The 21,752-nt window shown below is 38.5% G+C and overlaps 1 protein-coding gene across 4 annotated transcripts in view; it reads right to left on the reverse strand.

Moving 5' to 3' along the window:
- Positions 1-1,678: 1,678 nt before the first annotated feature.
- LRFN2 (leucine rich repeat and fibronectin type III domain containing 2) overlaps positions 1,679-21,752 on the reverse strand; it is a 158,123-nt gene continuing 138,049 nt past the window's right edge. For 3 of the 4 annotated variants that reach the window (XM_071548027.1, XM_071548025.1, XM_071548026.1), the window contains one exon: positions 1,679-4,408. In XM_071548027.1, coding sequence (XP_071404128.1) covers positions 3,490-4,408 — 919 coding nt within the window. In that variant the 3' untranslated portion in view covers positions 1,679-3,489. The remainder of the gene's footprint in view (positions 4,409-21,752) is intronic. The other variant, XM_071548024.1, reaches the window with a different exon arrangement.

The raw sequence follows: 21,752 nt of genomic DNA on the forward strand, positions 1-21,752 counted from the left end.
TTTTCAGAAATTTCCATTTTTTCATCTTGTTTAATATTCTCCAGGATGCTACTTTGAGGTTCTGAGTTAGGTTTTTTATCAGGATTAACTGTGTGCAGAATTTCACAGGGGAATCATATCCTGTTCTTTCAAGTCAATGGCATGTATTTTGGGGGAAAAAGCTAATTCCACTACTATAAAACATGTCAAAAAAACTTATTTATAGGGCTTACATATGCATACGTCTTTAAGTATTCCCACAGGCTTCACTTTAAATTCTCCAGCACCTTTAATTTCCCAGACTTCTTTTTTCAGAAGCCTCTTGTTGATCTTTGTTGTTTTCCTTACTATCTGCTCTACATGAAGCTTGCCCTGAAAGCACAGTTGGTGCAGCTGCACATCGCACTACCACATATTAACTTGGGAGTTACTGTATAAATGTCTCAGTGTAGTTTTCCAGATGAGAGGACTAGGCCATTGGAGCCAGCTCAGCAACTCAATGATGTGTGAAAATATTTATTACACCCAGATAAATGGGTATCTATATATCATTTCACCAGCCACTGATATGCACTTGTGCTCAGAAGTGAAATAAGGAAGAATTCTTACCATGCAGCAGCACCCAAGAAGAATAATCCAGCAGAGCTGGCCACTTGCTGACTTAGTCTGGCACCCTCTCTGTAACCTGTAAGTCCCTAAATCCTCTTCCTCCCAAATTCTGTGAGCACTAAAGCAATTGCTGGGTGCCTGTTTCATTTTGCTCAGCACTTGCAAATCAGCTGATGTGGATTAAGCCCCATTCATTAAAGCCAAACTATTTAAAATCATGATTAAAAGTAAGAAATGCAGCTGTTACAATGTGGAATTTATTACATTACTTCTTTGGCAACTATCCATTATTTTAAAATTGAATCTGTTGTCTTACTTTCTCGAATCTTGTATGAGAAAGTGAAAAAGAAGTATTCCGCTTTAAGAAGGAAAACAATATAGGATTTACTTTGAAAATTCACAGTTGCATATGCTACTAATATTGAAGATGAACTTAATGGCTAAATTAAAAACTACCTGGATGTAATTTTCAGAGTGAGGCAGCAACATAATAAAAAAGTCCAACTACACCACAGTGGAACAAGGAAAAGAAAATAACTAACTACATGAAAATCTTGAAGTTTTCAGTGCAACATCAACGTAAATGTCATTAATGGTTAATATGAAACAGCCATCTGGACAGTTGGATTATGTAGATTCTGGCAATGAAAGTGTCATTCATCTTGGAAAGTGTGAGAAAACCAGAAAATTTGAAAAATGTTCCAAACGAAGTTGACTGGATAACTGAGTCTATAATGTTGGTGGTGAGCAATAATCTGATCAAAAACCTACAGAAAGTCAGGACCTAAGTCTAAAAAGTCTTATTTCTGCAGGTTTTGGATCAGGATTTAAAATACGCTAGCAATATAGTTCTGTATAAAAGTAAAAACAGAGGAAGAGGTGAAATGCTCTTTACAGGATCTTTGCTCATGCATTCCAAAAAGGTATAAATTTCTTGATTTCTACTTTATACCTAAAATCTTGAAGACAAAGACAGTTTGTGAGATGAGGAATTACACATCTAAATTTTCAAGATAATTTTTAAAATAATTACTTCTTTACACTAAGGTGTGAAAGCAGACCACAGAACAACAAATAAATGAAAAACAGGTACTTTTCCCCAAGTATGCTTTTTACTGTACATTTTGTAGAAAAAAAAAAAGGAAAAATTATTCTGATCACAGGGATGTCATTATCTAAAACTCCAAGTAGGAAACATGACGAATACAAGATCAAGTACACAGCCATGTCACAATATATCTCTGAACCTTATAAAAAAAATACATTGAGTTTTTTTCATGTGTTGTTTTCTCTTGTGCCTTGCACCCTTTCTCCACATCTTTCACAAAATCACAGCAACAATGTGCAATTTCAGAATGGTTCTCAACAGCTCATCATTGGGAGCCAACAAATAAACAAATCAAAGGGCAAGTTGCAGCAGCCACCAGAATTCTAGAAATCACTGTAAAATTGTTAAGGACAATAAATTCAGCTGGATTGGCAATGTGCATTTCTACAACCACAGCAATTCTCACCAAAAATGAATTTGAGAATCAGTTTACAAGCCCTAAGAATCTTCTGTTATTAGTTAGCAAGTGTCTTCCTGAGGATGAGATACAGGGGAGCAGGAGTATATCAAGGACCGGGGAAGGGCTATATGTAATGCCGAGGACACATGGGAGAGACCTCTGCTCTGAGATACTCAAATTTAACTCAGTTGCTGTGGCTAACTTGGAACATACACAATCCCCTAAAATACACAAAAACTTAATTTTTTTGTGATGTTACTGGTACAGTCAAGGTGTGACATGCTGACTGCATAGACAAGGAAGGAGCATTTGTCACAATAGGGTCAGTATTTCCTTTGTCAGTTTAACAGAGTGACAGTGTGACCTTCACGAGAAGCCACTGGTATCCATAATGAGGAGCTACTTCTGTTTTCTCTTTCTTTATCCTTTAATAAGAAATCTTAATAACTATTTTTCCCATCTTTGATAGCAACACCCCTGTAGATTTCAATAGCTGCTGCAGTCTGCCTTGAACAGTGACAAGCAGAGACTATGAAGGAGATGAAAGAAAAGATGATCTTTTTTTAAATTTATTTGTTCCTAGATTTAGAATTTCCTAGGACAGAAAGGGATAGTATCGGGGGGTGGGTTATAGAGTACATCAGAAATTTGACCTTTGTACATATACTCCTTTTTTTCTGGGGGATTTGATAAGATCAAAAACAAAAACCAAAAAATGCATAGAAACATACTTTCTATTGTGGGGAAAAAGCAACTCAAACCCCATAAAAAATAAAAACAGAACACAAGTAATTAAATCCCAACCAAAAGTCAACTCAACAACAAATATTGTTTGCTCAAATGTCACAGTTAACACCATGAGATTATGCTGAACACTTTGCTCTGATCTGTCCCTGTGGGTGCCATGCCTGCACTTTTGAGAAAATCATTTGCAATGACAACCAGATATATTTTAGCACCAGTCATTTCCACAGAAGTGTATTTCTGTGGCTGAAAAAGAAAGAGGTGCCCTTTAAAAAGGAAAAAAAAACAAACAACCCTGTAAAATTGAATTTCTGCTGTTAAACCCCTTTTCATCCTCCTTGTTTAATCTTGTGTGATGGTTCATCAAGAGTCCGAGTAATTTTTGGAAAGCAATGCTAAATACAACTAGCAAATTCCTTGAAACATTCACGCATGGTTTAGTTAGGGCCAGAGAGGAATGGTGCCATATGTGCTTATTCACATTTCATGACTTTCTCTTTTAGTATCCCTGTTACTTACTTGCTTATCTATCTTTTTGGCCAGCACAACTGAAAACATTTCCTCCCCTCTCTTTCCAATTGCATGGCCCTGAAGCAAACCATGCTTTATAACACATGAGGGCAGAAGAAGAAGGGGGAGACACTGATATTTACACCGTGCTTTCCATTACCCACTCTGAGCTCCCAAAAGTCCCTTTTGCCCCTGTTAGGTCATTGTCATCATACTGCAAAAGCATGCCGTTGACTGAGAGGCTTCTCTTTGTCCAAATGTTTGTTATCTTTTTTGGGTAGGTGCAACACTGAGATGTGGCAAAGTCCCCCATGTCAAAAGAATGGCTACGTTTGGTTTTGCCCTCCAAAGGCAACATAAGGAAGCTGCGTAATTTTGACTCCGTCTGGCCCAGCAGTGGCTCTTTGTCCGAGTGGCGGGCCACTGTGGAAGTTCTGGAGTCTATCATTTCCTCCTTTTTCTGACATTTCAGTTCCAGGGAGGCAAAAGCTCCCATTAACCGGTCAATATTGTGTTTTGACCTGGAAGGAGGCCTCCATTTACTGGACAATGTGCCCTGTTCACTTTGGAGGCTATAGTTATCACAGTCACGACTGTTTGCAGAGCTGGAGGAAGAGGAGATGCTGCTCCGTGCAGACTGGCAGTTAAACTCCATAAGTTCATTCCTCACCACCACTTTGGGATTCACCTGGGGCAAGACTCCATTCTGAACTGGTTGTGCTCCATTTGTCTGTGAGTAGACATTGCTGACATTAGACATCTTGCCCTGGGAATTGTTGCAGACTTTATAGCGGACCATGAGTATTACAATGAATACCAACAGAGTTGCCACAATGATGCCTCCAATGATCAGAATCATGGTCCCACCCAGGAACTGACTGTGTATAGACTGGCACTGAGGGTAGTCTTCTTTGGTGAAGAACTGGGCGCATCCCACAATATTGGTGGCAGTAAGGGTCGTGGCTGTGTCATCCCACATTGCCAGGACGCAGAGGTCATAGCCTGTTCCAGAAACAAGGTTGGTTACAACAAAGGCCTTGTTTGTAGCTGGTATCATCCTTAAAAAAAAAAAAAGAAAGAAAGAAAAAAAGACTTGGTTACTCTGGACAAAAAGATAAAAGAAAACAGATAAGAACAATGTTGTGTTTACTGTTCTGAGTATTGGCAGAGAGGAGTCAGGGCCATAAAATTCAAACAAGCATTCAAGGTTCCCACCTTCTGTGGATTTAACATCTCATCATTCAGTAACATGTAAGTTTTGAGGGCCAGCTCTCAAATGCGTAATAAAAGGAATAAGAAAAAGCAGACCATACTAGTCTGTTTTTTTTCCTCCTCACTTATGTCTGTCCTAATCTAAAATATATTCAAACCTGAACAGGTAACTCAGAATACAAATAAATGCCTACAGAGAGCAGTTCTTTCTGAGTGTGCTAATGACCCTTGTATTTGCTGTCTCAACTTGACAGCTGTCCCATTTCTTCACGGGTGCCTGAGCATTTACTGTCTAACTTCAGCAGGTTACTTACCTTGTGAAAACAAAGGTCTATGTTTAGTTTTCTCATTGACTGAGAATGCAAGGCAGGCAACCACTTCTCTCTCCACTCTTCCACCTACTTTCTCCATCCTCCTATTCCCCATTGTGGAAAATTTCTCTTAAAAATGCAGCTATCATCTTTGCCAGAAATTTCCCCCTGCAACCACCTTCTCCTCTGTGACTGAAAAAGAAATACTGGCATTGGCAGTATGGGCTGTGGAAGTGTGAGAAGAGGTAGAAAGATGCAGGGATGGAAATAAGAAGGTTTCTTTAAAATAAAAGATTCTACTCAAGTATGAATCCTTTTTCAAAAACCAAATGGCTAGGCCCAAGCTGAGCTCCCAGTTGGGACATTTTACGGACATTATTCCTTGCTGCCACAAAACTTAAGCAGTCATTTGAACTCATGCAATACTAGAGCATCACTAGCATTCAAAATTAGCAGATGGGAATGAATATGGTCTATTTCCATTTCAAACTGGTGAAAATTGCAGCACATTAGTGGAACACAGTGGAGAATCCCAGATTTGGTGCCTGGTGGGTAGACAAGAATAAAACCCAAAGAGATACCCATACATGTTTCTTGTTGTTGCCATGTTACAGGTTTGGGTGAGAGAAAAAAGCTGAAATTAAAAACAGCCCATCATGATTTAGGTTGGTAGGTCTTTTGCACCAGCAACAGGGGAGCCCTAAAGGCACTTACAACACACAGCTGGTGTGACTGTATTTGGGACTGTAAGGCCCAGGCAGAAGAACAAGGCATACTCCTTGTGGGAGTGTCAGGCTTCCTTAGTCTCAAATCATCATCACAGCTAGCACAAACTGCAGCTCTGCAGAGGACCTTCTGTGCAGTGGGAGGGAACAAACCTACACAGAGAAGCAGCAACGTCAGCGCATTGCAAAGATGAGCTCCTGATCATCTTCGCATTTATGCATTCACGCCACTTACACAACCCTTCAGTCTGGCCACAGGCGAGGATGTGGCTCCTTTTTAAAAAGCAAACAAACACACACACAAAAGATCTGTAAGGAAAAGAAATTTCTGTGAGAGACACTTGAGATATACTGTGGAAAAACATCATCTGGCAGGTTTACTCAATGTTGTATTTTGAGATTCTAGGCACATTTATCATACTAATGGAGCTGTTTGACACAGATGGACATGAACTATTCAGAATGAGCCGAGAGGTCATAAAGTAGCCCTCATAAAAAACTCCAGATACTATTGCTAAAATAATTTCCAAAAGTTGAAATATCTGGTCTCAAGTTATTTCTAATTGTTCTCCTCTCCCTGTGGCTCTGTGAAAAAAAAACCACCAATGCCCAGAGCAGACTGCAGTGTTGAATTGTTCAAGGAATCATACATGCTCACACCAAGGAATACGGATGTATGGAATAACAGAGTACTACTGATCTTCAAACATTCAATTTTAAACTCTTGAACGGTTTCACCAGTTGCTTCCTATCTCCTGTAGTGTTATACTCCACTTTTCACCATGTGCTTAAAAAAGTTCTACAGTGTTTTAAGTCATTCAGAAATTATTTAACCATGAAACTTCATTGCAAACAAGTAGCATTCTTAGCAGAAAAAGGAGGCACCCCTATAAACTGGGTCTTGGGCTGGGGTCAAAACTCTTGGAAAAACAGAACTGTAACACCATCTGTTAGAGCAGTTCCTTTTGTTTTTGCAATGGTTAAACAGAGAGACAAGAGAGACTATTCTCTCCAAAGAGCAAAATACTGGGTTTACCACATAGCTTTGCGCGTCTGATCATCTTCACATTTATGCATTCATACCACTTACACAACCCTTCAGTCGGGGCAGAAGTGAGTATGTGGCTTCTTTCAAAAAGCAAACAAACATAGAAAAATAGAAATACAATCTTTCTGACTCATCCACTAATGATAATTTATATAGAGTGGACACTGATAGCCTAAATCATTTACAATTTGTTTTCAAACACAATTACACAGAAGCTTCCAAGAAAATGTAATATCCTGGAATATTTCAAGGACTAGTCGGTAGTGATAGTGGCAAAAAATGTAAAGCCAATACGCTTTCAGATGTGCAGCAGAGACGTCATAACTAGTCCTAAAGCTTGACCAGGTTAACTGTTTGAAACTTGCTATAAAAATTCATCTTAAGCCTTTAAGATAAACTGAGTAATTTCTAAATTCAATCAATCCTGGCAACTACAGCTGGGGTAATATTGGGATTAATAATAAGCTTTATAAAAGATCACAGTTGCATTCTCAATCAAGGAAAAAGCAATTAACACTCCATATACATCTAAAATGAAGAATTTTTGATGTTTCTATAAATAAACTTTAAATGTTCTTGTAAAATATTCAAATTATTGTCGCTGTTAAAGAACAGCTGAGCATAGGAATAAGCAACCATTTCAAGAGTACCAGGATTAAGTAATTAATTTTAGACTCAGTTTTCTATCTTAAAGGGAAAACAATCTTGATTTCATGAACTTGCCAAATGTTAAGAGTATTTTGGCATTCCTCCATGCTTCAGTCTACCTTCCTTAAGCACACTGCCAGTGAGCTATGATGGATGACATCTCTTAATATCCCCACACCTAAAATCAATGCAGACACTTTTTCATTCTGAGATATTGATGACTCTTTCTTTGATCACTCCCTACACAGGCAAGATGATATTCAATCTTTGCTTTGCTGCCTAACAGGGTGTGTCTCTTCATGGCTGTTCTGTACATGTAGTGCCATTAATCATGCATCACCATGCCATGCCACTGGCACTCAATAGGTAGGAGACACCTTAAAACTAGAAGAGGCCATTAAAACTGTGTCTAGGCAGAGATCTTACAAGGCTTTGTTCAGTCCAGTGAAATGCAGAAAGTTGGTTTCAGACAGCAAGGATCTGGTTCACTGGAGAACAAAAAGAGCTTTAGAAAGTTGTTAGCTTTTGGAACTCAGGAGATTCTGGTGTTTACATGCTAGCCCTCAGACAGAAAACCTACTTAACAGTTGCAGTATCTTGAAGCAGTAAGCTTGATGGTGTGATCTTGCCTAGACGCTTCTCATTGCAGAAGAGGAGAAAAGGACTAGAGATCTAAATTTGATACAAGCCTTTCTTTAGGGAAGAAAAAAGTAACAGTTGACTAACTGCAAGAGGAGATCAACTAGCAAAAGACTTGTTTATAGGTTAGGAGAGATTTTAATGTGTGTAGTTTAAGAAGTCTGGGAGCAAAGGACAGGGAAAGCAAACAAATACACAAATATGTCAACAGTGGGAGCGTAAATGTAGTCCTAGCTGGGTCAACACAAAATTTTAAAATTTTATGGAAATTTCACTGTGCAGATACACAAGACACAGTAATTTCTGTCTTTCTCCTCTGTTTTATTCTTAGAGTAGGAGGAGCAGGCAACCTCCACCTTGGTGCCAGGATATTGTTATCTGATTCTTAATCTAGTTTCTGAATCCTATCTAAAGATCAAAATACTCCAAGGAAAACTATTCATATAAGAGCAGAGTTCCGATCTCTTTGGAAAATCGTGCCTCTAAGGAATGAAATGAGCATAGGGTTCTTACCACTGACCTTTTAACTGACAAGAAGAACCCTCTTCTCTCACCCTTTGGTACTATAGCATCACTTGTTGGAAGAAGAGGAGATCTGTGACCACGATGAGCATGGCAAAACCAACTGAAATAGAACATCATTAGACAGAATCTCCCAGGAGAGTTTATGTGAGATGAAGAGCTATGAAGTCAAGGTGAAAGTTTGCAGGGCTTTTTCAAACAATAAATTCTCTTCAATCTATGGAGATTTATGTCTCATTTTGTGAAAGTACCAAAATGAGACCATGAGACCTCTTTTAAAAAAAAAAAAACAAACAACAAAACAAAACAAAAAACAAACAGAAAGATATGCTAGAACTCTTCTTTGAAGTCAACTTTATTTTATACCACCATCACTAATAATACATCCTTGTTATGTCCTTGCGGACGCAACATTCAGAAATCAAGCAATTTTGTAATTATTCACTTCAGTGTGGGGTAATATCAAGAAAATTAGAAAATAAATTACTTAAAAATTCCAGGGAAAAAAGGTTTGCTGCAGACTTACTTGTAATCCCAGATGCAAGTGAGCACTGAAGATTGCAGGGAGTGAACTGTGCTGAGAATTTAGGATAGCTGAGTTTTATTCTTTACTTTATCAGTTACACTGATATCAGCCTCTCCTTTATCAGTAACTCTCACTTCCTGAGAATTCATTTTGCTGTACTGTAAGTCTCCTCATTTATGAAATAGGGACAAAGCCAGCAATCTCCTTTCAAAAAGAGGCCTGTAGTGTATCGAAGGAAATTAGTAGATATAACGATTACACTGTAATATACAAATGAGTCCTTTTTTTCTATATAGCACTGGGGAGTAGCAGGAGTGAACTGCTGGTTAATAGTGTGGTTACGCAAAGCAGAAAAATTAGACAAAACCCAGATTAGGTTAATTGGCTAGGCAATTCTGTTCCTTTTCTCCATTGAAGGGGGGATATGATACCATCTAGGTTAAGCCTGAAACTGCTTTAATCACAGAACTTGTAGGGACCTGCCAAGGCAATTCCTTTGGGAAGGCACTTGCAACTTCCAAGACTCAGTTTTCTATTGACCTGCTAGAATTTTTTTATTATTACTATCCAAATACAAGATTTTTTTATTATTATCTGGGTCTACATACTACCTGTATACAGTTTGTTCTTTTGAAGTGAATTCTAGGAGTCCAAAAGGGAGCCGTGCTAATTTATTAAATCCTGCGTCTGAGGGGAAAAAAAAAAACCAACAAAAAACCAACCAACCAAACAAAAAACCAACCAACCAAACAAAAACCTCCCAGTAAATAAAAGCTCAATTCCTTAGGTGTGAATTTTCTACCCACTCAATCCAAATTCTTTCTATAAGATTCTGTGCCTACTTGCTGTATCCCAGGACAGATACCTCCCAAGGAATGGTCCATTCTCTATTGGTAAATTCCTTTTTCTTACAGAGTGACTTGACAAAGCTGTATGTCAAAAATAGCCCTTGGAATATTAACACCTGAATCATGCTGGAAAATGCATGCAAGAAAATTTACCAAGACAGCAGTATAGATGAGGAGATTCTGGTGCATGGGAATGTTTTTGGACCCTCATTTATTACCCAGTGCAGCTGTAACCTATATACTAATTTTGAAACAACTGGCAAACAGTAGTGCTAAACATTTTCAGTAGGCACTATAGCTTGTAATTATGAGGGGGAAAGAAAGATGAGGAGAGGTACCAGGGTGAAATAGGTAGCGTTTTGTAAAATCATGTTCTAGTTAGTTTGCCCACTCACTTCTCCTGTACAGTAATGCCTCAATGTTAAATATCGGTCTCACCATACACTCCTAGATTTTCTCTTACATAAAGTTGAATTCACTCAAGTGCAAAATATTGCCTAGATTACTGTCAGAACTAGAAATTGGTCTAGAAAAGTTAAATACTGGAATCTGAACATTTTTCATTTTTCAGTGAAAATCTCACACCAAAAATATTCCTATCAATAAGGAATATTGAATCAATAAGTTTGTGCCCTATTTTAAAATATTTGTGGTTTTCCCTTCATTCCAGTTTCCTAGGTATTCCTGAAAAAAAAAATTCAGCAAATCCTCTATTAAAGTGTTGTAGAAGGGTCTGATAGAGTCCTACATTTCAGGTGAAGGGTCCACCTTCAATCTCTGTGGATTAAAGTAGGATGGTTGAGAAAGGTGAGAGAGAATCATAGAATCGATTGGGTTGGAAAAGACCTCTGAGATCATCAAGTCCAACCCTTGGTCCAACTCCAGTCCATTTACTAGATCATGGCACTTAGTGCCACGTCCAATCTCAGTTTTAAAACCTCCAGGGATGGTGAATACACCACCTTTCAGGGCAGCCCATTCCAATGCCTGATTACTCTCTCTGGAAAGAATTCTTTCCTAATATCCAACTTAAATTTCCCCTGGAAGACCTTCAGTCTGTGCCGCCTTGTCCTATTGCTGAGTGGCTGGGAGAAGAGATCAACCCTTACCTGGCTAGAACTTCCCTTCAGGTAGTTCTAGACAGTGATGAGGTCACCTATAATCCTCCTCTTCTCCAGGATAAACAACCCCAGTTCCCTCAGCCTCTCCCCATAGGACTTGTGCTCCAGTCCCTTCACCAGCCTTGTTGCTCTTCTCTGGACCTGCTCCAGCCCCTCAATATCTTTCCTGAACTGAGGGGCCCAGAACTGAACACAATACTCAAGGTGTGGCCTCACCAACACAGAATACAGAGGAAGGATCCCTTCCCTGGTCCTGCTGGCCATGCTATTTTTGATGCAGGACAGGATCCCATTGACCTTCTTGGCCACCTGGGCACACTGTTGGCTCATGTTGAGCTTCCTGTCAGTTAGTACCCCCAGGTCTCTTTCTGCCTGGCTGCTCTCCAGCCACTCTGTGTCCAGCCTGTAGTGCTGCATGGGGTTGTTGTGGCCAAAGTGCAGGACCCGGCACTTGGCCTTATTGAACTTCATCCCATTGGAATCAGCCTCAAGTCTATCCAGATCCCTCTGCAGAGCCCTCTTGCCTTCCAGCAGGTCGACACTCCCTCCCAACTTGGGGTCGTCAGCAAAAATATCAGTGAGAACATACTGGAGAAAGTCTGACTAAAAAGTATATAAAAAAGAGTGAAGACCTTTCAGCAAAGCCAAGACAATTGTAAAGGTAGTGAAGTGAATCAAGGTAGTGGAAAGAGCTCAGATGGTGGACAGATATTCAGAAGGCTGGAGAAAAAAGGGCAAAAAAGATCAGAGGATGACTAGAAGGATCTAAATCAAAGTAAAAATGTCACACATGATGTATTGCCTTTGAGCAAGAGCAAGTAATTGACAAATGTGGACTGCACACTTAACATTCTTCTTGGCTGCCAACTTTTGTGATTTCCTTGAAAGTTTTATGGTAAACATTGGTGCAATTTTCTTCTGTATTTTTATCCTGAAAAGCACAAGTTTCTGCAGTCATAGAATTAAAATACAATCTAAAATGTTATTAAAAATTAAGTAAGTTAGCAACAGAGAATAATTTCTGATCCTTCAAATTTTAAAAGAAGTCCTTGAACATGTATCTTCAGATCATCCTAAAGCCTCAAGAATTAAAAAAAACCAACAAAGTACGAAGTATATTGCTGTATGTGATCTCACAGTCTTTTAGTATCTGATTCAAGATTTTTTAATCTAAGAATCTGAGAAAGACAAAGACTTATTGTGACCTGCATCTTGAAAAAAATGGCAGTTGTATTTCTGGTGTCCTGGGAAAATAGATATTTGTTAGTATTAGCAACAGAGCATAATTCTTCTGTCACTCATGTCAACATAAGGAAATGTCAGATAATACCAGGAGGCAGCCATACTTGTTCAGTAAACACTAAATCAACCCAGTATGAATAATTTCCTGCATTTTTTATTTTATTAGTTTTGGGGGTTTTATGACATACAATCATAATTTTGCCTTCAGATGGAACATTTATTATTAAACACAAATCCCTTCCTGCTTTTCTGAAACTTGTCTCATCACTCATGCATCCAGCCGCCCTTCAGAGAATCTGTCTTGTCAAATAAAACACATAGTATATATAATTTCATTATTATTTCCTAATTTGCATATGCCCTTTTCTGCTCATTTCGAAAAGTGGGGTAGGAGATGGGGAAAAGAAGATAGAGACAAAAGCAATTGATATGTCTGTCATAGGATGTTGAGCCAGGGAAATAGTGAAAATGAATATATTGCCTGTGCTACAGGGGAAAGTAAAAAAAGAAACCAACCCCAAACATTAAACTACTGGCTCAGAGAATATGAATTCACATTGATAACTGATGATGCTCAAAAATGCCCCTCGGGATGCACTGAAGTCATTTGGCTGGTGACAGAGCAAAGTGTAGGCTTCTAGGGGTCATTATTTCACAAGTCCGAGAAAGGGGAACCACAGTACAAGGTATTCTGCTTCCCTCGGTTAGCCATTGCTCTAAAAGGAAACACTTCTCTCCAAAATTCTTAACAAGATTCTTGCAAACAATAAAGAACTGAAGGCAGGCACAAGGGGTGAGGCACTTCTGGATGAAAGAAGACCACCAGAATCATCTTCTAACACTTTCAATCAATGAAGGTGCTCAGGTCAGCTGTCCTGATGCAAACTGGAACAATCGCATTTTGGTTCATGTTGGTATGATAACACAAAATTAGACTTCAAGCTCCCTGATCTATACTATAATTTCTTTCATGTGGACATGACAGCAGGAGACTTGTAGTGCCCTGAACATTAAATTTTATCTTTAAAAGGAAAGCAGACACACTCTAGGAAGATTTGACAGCACAAAAGATTAATCCAGTCACAGTCACACCCAAGCTATTCAGCAACACATAGAACACCTTTCATCTCATTATACTAACTGCCTCAGAAAAAAATTTCCTCACACTAACTCAAATGCAACTAAAACATATTTAAGCTCATTAGCAGAGTAATTGAAAGCCCACACAGTATTTCTGTTAGTAAATGTGAAGCTGAAGTATTTATGGAAACAATGCATAGCCACACTAATAAATTCACTCTGTATCATTTAAATGCAGAGTTAGAAAGCTATCACAATTCACAGCAATGCTTCAAAAAGCCAGTCAGTAAATTTAAGATTACACAACAGTATGTAAAATGAATAATTTACAGTGGCAAAAACATGTTACAAATACCCCATTCCTAAAGATGGGAAGATGTAAAAGTTATCTGTGAAAGGTGTGTTCAAGTTGTTAGGCAGAGTTTGAACCTGGGACACACTTTTCCCTGGTTTTTATAGATAAATTAGCTGAAGTGTCATGGTTATTTTCTCTGACTCAAGTAATTATGAATTCTTTCTGCAGTGTTGGACAGTTACATCAGAAAAGGTCATCCTACCATACCAGCAGAGGATACCAGAAGGGAAGCAACAGTGGAAGTAATGAGCACATTTAGGAACTTGGATAAAATCAAATTGGGAAAGGGAATCTGCTATTTTCCTTGCAGAACACAGCTATATGCTGTCCTTTGTTAAAAGTGGGGGTTTCCACTTACTTCCAGGCAGAAAAATCTGTGCAAATTATAATGATGGGATACTATAGTGGTTAACAGAAGTCCATCTTTTTTTCTGTAAGAGCTAATGTGAGCTGAGATGAAGAGGAGGTTTCTTAGCGACTTACTAGCAATTACTTACAACTCAGAGCACTTATGCTACATTGGAACTCACATGTCCTGCAGAAACTCAGTGTCCTACCACACAGGATATTTTTATGTCCAGAAGGTTGTGCTGGATTAACAAAAAATCCATGCACTGCTTGAAGTTTTTTTGCCTGTATTTTGTAATTGTCTGGTCAAAGCAAACTCCAACATGCTGTTTCAAGTTCTTCTGTCAAAAAAATCTTTGTGCACTGGGAAGAGAAGTGTGGTGCCAGCTAACAGCTGACAAGACTATTCTAACTATTCCAACCAAAAGAAAGAATATTATTAAATGAAATGGGTGTCCCTACCCATAAAACTCATGTATATGCAATATATCAGTCTGTATAGAAAAGTATCTCAGCATCAGTGTAAGACTCAATTTATTCATTATTAAAAATTTAATCACATATTATGCAAGTGTTCACCCCACCTCAGTGATTGAACTTCTTGTGGGTAGTCTCAAGAGATAGGGGATTGTTATCTACCAGAATCTTCAGCATTTCTCTCATCATGAAGTCAAAAAAATTAATTTCTTTACCAGTGGAAAGGGTGAACTGTATTTACCACTTCTCCAAAAATGAGCTAAAAAAATATTAGCTCACTAAATTTATAGCCACAGCTTGCCTATGTCCACAGAACCTCTCTTGCAAACTGTCTAGTCTCTTAGCAAACACTGGAAATACCTTTTACTATCTAAAACAGATACAGAAAAATTCCTTGCTTCTTGTAAATTGAGGAAATTTATTGATAAACAATAAGGGAATGTTTGAATTAATAATTATCAAGCTTCTATATTCTGAGATAGAAGAGGAAGAAAATCGTTTCAAACAAAAATATACACGAAGCATGCACAACAAGGCATGAGGTAAAGAGAATCAGAATGATTCAGAGTTACTTTTGCAATAGCATTGTGGAAAAAAACCGTTTTTTTTTCAATTTCAGGATGAGAACAAGGAGTGCAAAAATCACTAACGGTCAAAAGCATTGTCTCCTAAGGGGAGAAAAAAAGCAGAAAAGAAAAAAAAGTAACATAGATATATAATGAAGGCATATCCTAAAGCAGAGTTTTGACATTTTGCCACTTTCTGGGTATTGTACATAAAGCAAAGGAAAAGGAAGGCTAGAAGGACTAGATAGGATAGAAAGACATGGAGATGTCAAAATTTTTGAGTGCTCTACAAAAGGCCAGAACACAGTTACATCCTTTCAGTTTGGGATACCAAAATTAGATAAAAGAATTTCTCAGCAACCAGGGACACCCTGCTTCTTTCAAAGATGAGCCTGGACTGAAACCGTAAGGTGTGAAGAGTGACAAATCCATTACTGTAAAGAACAGTAAAATCCATTCAGCAAGAAAACAAGTTTTAATTTATAATTACCATAGGAGAAAGAAAATGAGAAGTAAGTTACAGCTTCCAATAGCTGCATGAATTTATCATCTACGTTTTAACATTTAGAATACATTTCTCTGCTAAAGGATCTTAGACAAGTGGCACAGATTTCTGATACATTATCAAAATTTACTAAAAAGTAGTCTACTACTTCCTTACATGTTACAAATGAGACGGGGAAAATTGATGGAAGCTGACATGAATCATCTGATAGGCTAATGACATGACTCAAAAACTGTCCACAGCTAGGAGTCTAGAAGCAAACTACTAGCAGTCTAGTAGATATCAGCAATCCAGAATCCTAGGCTATGCATCCCAATAGTAAATTCATTGCAAAAAGGAACGCATGAGCGTCTTCCTCTTCTTCCATGTAGTAGCTATACACCTTGCAAATATGTATTTGGCTATTCTCAAATCAGTTCTCACTCACAGGAAGTACACAAAAGGCTTTCAAATATCAGAAAGAGATTGAAATCCTAATTTTTAGTGAGGTTACTTATAAATGAGTTTGAAAATATAAGACCGTTCAAATTTGGTATCTCCCTCTTATTTCAGAGAACTGCAATTGCTCTGTTTAGATCTGATGGTGTGACATTAAGAGAACAGAATTTCTTCCCATGTTTCAACTTTGCCAATTGATTAGTTTTACCTGACTTAAATTACGCAGTTGTGCTGAGTACAGTTTTAAGACCAAGTAGAATCAGACAATGAGGAGGTTTTCACACAAAAACCCCCTACAAAAATGGTAGGTATGCCATCAATCTGTTCATATAGCTACATCCAAATCTGCTAGGTTTATTGTTTCTTTATCATGAGTAATTACTACTCATCACACCTGGAGGTTTTTGCAGTCATGTATATTTAATTGCCTACCAGGAGAAAGGAAAGATTTTACATGTTATAGGCATCCGTGTGAGGTCATGCCATCCTCAACGGTGTCCTCATCCTGTCAAAATGAGCAGTAGCAGAAATCTGGCAAATACTCATTGTCATTTAGGAAAAAAATGTTGAGCTGAACATTGATTCATGGCAGCAAGCACCATCAAAACCTCAATGTAACCTCTCCAAAAAAACTAAGTAGTCAAAAGCCAGACTCATTCCTAGAAAGGAGCATAAAATAAATACTGTAAAAAAACACTACATAGAAATATGAGATTTCAGGCATTTTTGGAGAGCATAGCCATCACTGCATTCTAGAGTATAATAGTTTTATGATTCTGTTTTCCCTTACATATATTTATGAGTATTACCAGTATAATAATGAACACTTGACTCAACATTTCTAAGACCCAGTGTAAACCTTAAGATGAAGCTTAAGCATGACGCTCCTTAACCACTGTATGGGCTTGGAGATTTCTTAGATCTGCAGTCAAGAAAGAACAAAATATGCTATACTCAGTAAAGCATCTTTCCTTCTTTTCCTCAATAAATGGCCACCCCAGTACTGGAGTGTAGCTCTGAGCATATGAGCATGGGAATAAAACAAATTTTGCTCCCTATGAAGTCCTGAAGAGCTGTGCTCCACTAGCAGGATTGCTGATTTTGGCCTCTCTGCAGTGGGCTGTGTTAGAAGGAGTCCTAAACTTGCATCTGATGCACAGCTGCTGTGCTCTGAGTTCACTTCTCTAAATGTTGATTGAGTGCCCTTTCTAGGCTGTGCCAAGGCATATGGAATTTGGGTAGGCGGTACCATCAGTCTGTGTCAGGACTTCAGCAAGGCACACTGACTGTCTTTCTTCATGAGAAGAGAATGAAAGCCAGACTTGAGTGTCCAGACTGATGAGATGACCTTTCCCACTTTCTTGCTGGGGAAGTCAGCCAGCTTCGAAGAGATTTTTATTCTTTTAAAAGTTTAATTTCCTTCCTTATTTCTTTGCCTCACCAAAAAGGGCAGAAGGAAGGTAACCAGCAAAAGAAATTAAGCTGGAAACCTGCTGAACAGTAACTATGACTGAACAAGAGAGAAGGATGTAGCCCATACCCAAGTGTCTAGAAGAGGAATCCCCACATTTTCCCCAAAAGAGTAGCAAAAGAAACAAAATAGGAATGGTCCGATAAGAGCTGTCCTCTCTCCTGAAAATCTGCTTGGGAAGCTGCCTTTGTTCCCACAGTTGCTGAAGACATCTCAGGTAGAACACACCTGGTTTTGTTCCTTGTACTTCTCTCAGGAGATAGTAAAGGTGTGAAAAATCCTGTGTCCAAGCATCTCAGGGGCTTTTCAATCACTTTAAGATTGTTTTCAAAACAGATGCTTAGGGTGTAGTCATTTCCCAGCCATGTGCACTCTTGTCCTTACAGGTGTGTATTTGTACTATCTGCCCATGTGCAGTGTAAATCTTTTTTCTAGACCAGACTTAAGAAATATTTGCCCTACTGTGAGAGTGCCAAAAATCATTACTTTGTGGTTGGAAAGGGCTGTAATCAGGCATGAAGTAGAAAAAACTGTGGCATTGCTGAAAACTTCTACAAGCTACTGCCTTTTATATAACTCTGAGAAGTTACTATCTAATGTGCCTTGTAGGCAGATTAAAATTAACTTACCTCAGCCAACAGAAACTAGAGACAGAGCCAAATGATTCCTCACAATGCATATGTTTCTCTCTTCCACAATACCCTGACTATAAGCTACAAGGCAAAAATGAGTCTGATAATAAACTCATGTGGCTATGCACCTAATGAAGATAAAACTGACTCACAGTGATTTAATGTCAATGAAATATTGAAGAATGTTTAATTGGTTTCAACACCTCAGCAGTAGAAAAGAATTTGTTCTCTCATGACTAAAGCTCCTAAACATGTTTCAGAAAATTATTTGGTTTTCAATGTCCATACTGGCAACTTTTTGGAGTTCCATAGAAAAGAAGAATGAACAGAAATGTTTATGTAAGCACCAGTGTAATTTCTCAATCCAAAGTGTAAACACACGGTAGACTGGCACAGGTTTCATCTGGGTCTTTTTTGCTCATGTGCACTCTGGATTTGTTTGCAGATGTGGGCTCCTTCATTCTCTAGAGTGTCCCAGAACTTTCATAGTCCTATTTCTGAAGTCACTGCTATGTGGATTTTTTGATTTTAACCTTGCTAAGGAATGAATCACTCCACCCTCCCTCCAGCACGAAGTCAAATGTGATTGCTGCTTCTGAACATATGGTGCAGCCTAAAAAAAGGGTTATCTTGTAGGAGTATATCTGTAAGCATCACTTATCACACAGTCCCCAACAGAGAATTTAAGACATGATAGCTTCTCTTCTTCTTTCTCAAACTGCTCATGTTCAGCATTTTTCTGTCTTTCCAACATGCTCTTGATTCCTCGAGAGAGGAAAGTCCACTCCCATTACAACGGGTGTTTTACATATACATACTTGGATTTGCTCTACTTTAAGGAATAACTTTTATGAAGGGCAAAGGAAAATGTGCAAAAGTTTTCCTCCTTTCTGTGTTCATAATTTCTGTGTGACATTATAGCACTTTTTTTTCTCCTCTGGAGCGAGTGACCTGTAATCATATGAAAAGAGAGATTTTTAAAGTTATAAATTTCTACTGCTGCTCTCAGTTGGAGAGAGAAGATGTTAGCATTATATTTTATCCCAAAGCAATCTTCTCTGATCACAGTCTGTCTCCCTCTAGAACCTATGGAAACATTCAGAGTGACCCATGAGATGACAGCAAAGGGTTATTTTTTCATGGGAATTCACTAGAATTTCAGGCAAATACTATGAGGATATCAAAATGCTTTGACAAATATTAAAAAGTATCTAACTAAAGTAGTCTTCAATGGAAATGCTTTGTATAACTCATGCAAAAACTACCTTGAGTTGAAGGAACACCTGGCCTATTTTTGACTACAAAACAATCCTGTACAGTTGGACATTGTTCCTCCAACAGTTTTGTGCATTGGCTTAAATAGATTTGAAACTTGGTAGAGAATTGGCTACTGTAGTTGCACACAAAAAAAGTTGATAAGGCATAAGAAAAGCAGACTTAACTAGGAAAACTGACTTACACACAAACCCGTTACCTGAGTAGAAATGCCAGATTTTATGATGGTTGTTGTCAGGAGTACATACTTCAAAGGATGAGAGGAAGAAAATTTTACAATGAATGCTGAACAATTCAGATAACGGAGAATTATATGAGTCAGTAAGACCATAAAAGACGATACAGAAAAAATGCAAATGCAACAGCATTTCCATCTTGGTTTAAATTAAAGTATAGTCACGAGGATGTGCACAGTGGTCTTAGGGAGCCTTCTGGTAGTGGAACTGTTCACCCAGACACAGGCACACCGTGCCCTAACAGTTCCTTCAGTGATCATCAGTAAGTGTTTTCAGCCTGAGCTTGCCCTCACTAAACCTGGCCAAACCTGCACCAGTGCACTCAGCCTGTGATTATTCTTAAAATAAATCTGCTACTGCAATCTGTCAACTGCAGCCTTGCTGACATTGTGGTATATGAGGCCTTGACACAGATATATCAATGACCCCAGCAAAAGCAGCAAAGAAAAAGGCACTGAGGAACAGCTGCCAACCCAGACAGCAATACATCCCAAAAGACAGATCTAACCAAACCTCTTCCACAATGACTAACAGCACAGAAGACAGATTGAAAGGCAGAGAGGTGCATCTTCAGTGATCAAAATACGCTTGAATGCAACAGTCCAAGGGACTGGGTAGTGAAGAACACCCCTATAGTCAAGATGGAAAGAATTTTCATATTTTTTCATCTCAGTTGCAGTCCAGTGCAAAATGTCATAATACTCTCTTCTCAGTGGTTTTGCAAGCTATATTTTGCCGACATAAAATCAATTGAAGAGATTCCAGAGGAACAGAATAGAAGACACTTAGTGGATCACAGCTTAATAGCTTACCTACGGAATAAACAAGGATAGAGATAGATTTTGATCCTGCCATATGCTTTCTACATTTGTGGACATGGCTTAAGGTTTTGATAGGGTCTTTCCTACCAGACTTCTAGACCAGATGTCTCTGAAATAATCAGTACCTGTCGTTACTGTAAGCCTTACTTTGACGACTGTTAGGGAAGGGTTGGTCCTTGGAGATAAGCACTGAATGAAAGCTTGATAGCCTTCTTCCAAGTCAGTTAAAGTCTCTCCTTAGTTCTCAAGGAAGGTGAGGCCATGTAATACCTATTTTTGATAAAGCCTAAGAAGATCCATATGACTGCTGTGACATGACTGTCAGTTAAAGTAATGTGTCTCACACTCAAAAAAGTTAAGGCAATTTAAACCTTAATGCTTGCAATTGTAGCATTAGCATACACAGAGATGTTCACTTCTATTGACCCTGCGGACTTTACCAGAAGAATCTGATTGACAGTTTGACTTCTTTTACATTCTTGCCTTTGAAGGGGGCTGGTTCCCAAATGTTAAGAGCAGCATGGATAGTCATGATCATCTAATCTGACATTCTGGACAGCAGAATCCAGCATAGGCTGAGGAATTTATCCAGAGATTCTTCCACTGATCCCCAGCAGAGTGGTTTACCAGACATGGGATCTTAGGTATTTCTCAGGGTATGAAAAGTTGTTGACTCCATCTCGTTCTGCTGGTTCATACCACAAAGTTAAAATGTCACAGCTTGTTTCCACTTTGAATGTATAGGTCCTCACTACAGTCTCAGAAAGATAAAGAGTTGTTTATACATCTGTATATGAAGAAAAACCACCAAGTAAACAACAGACTTTAAGGCAGGATTGAGTAATGGTCAGTCTATTTAAAGCTGTTGTGAATTATTAAAGTTCTGAATTTCGGTTTTGGAAGAGTCAGAGGACAGTATGAGCTGCTATACTTGCAGAGAGGAGGGCAGGGGTTGCAGAGATTTAGAATAAAATGTATAATGTCATGGGTAATGGATGGTCTATTAATGGCCAAGATGACTATCTCAATAGTCAGTGTTTGGTTTTTTTTCATAAAATCATCGAGGGTCAGGCTTGAGAAAGCCTGGGTGGCCACAGACAACCTGCCCAAGGCCTTGATAACATGAAGACAAGTATCCAGAGTTTAATTATGGGAAAACACCTAAGGTAACTTGTTGAAATTGAAGGGGATGCAAAGACATAATGGAAAAAAGGAAGACCTTGGCATTTTATGCGTAATAGTTATTTAAAGCCAGCTCTGGAGTGTCCAGAGATAGGTCCACTTGCACTTGAAACATGCCTTTGACTGTGAGGAACTTTTGTTTGTTATTATCAGTATTAAAAGTGACATAGAAAA

Source organism: Pithys albifrons, chromosome 2 (genome assembly GCF_047495875.1).
Source record: "Pithys albifrons albifrons isolate INPA30051 chromosome 2, PitAlb_v1, whole genome shotgun sequence".
In the NCBI taxonomy this organism is placed as follows: Eukaryota; Metazoa; Chordata; class Aves; order Passeriformes; family Thamnophilidae; genus Pithys; species Pithys albifrons.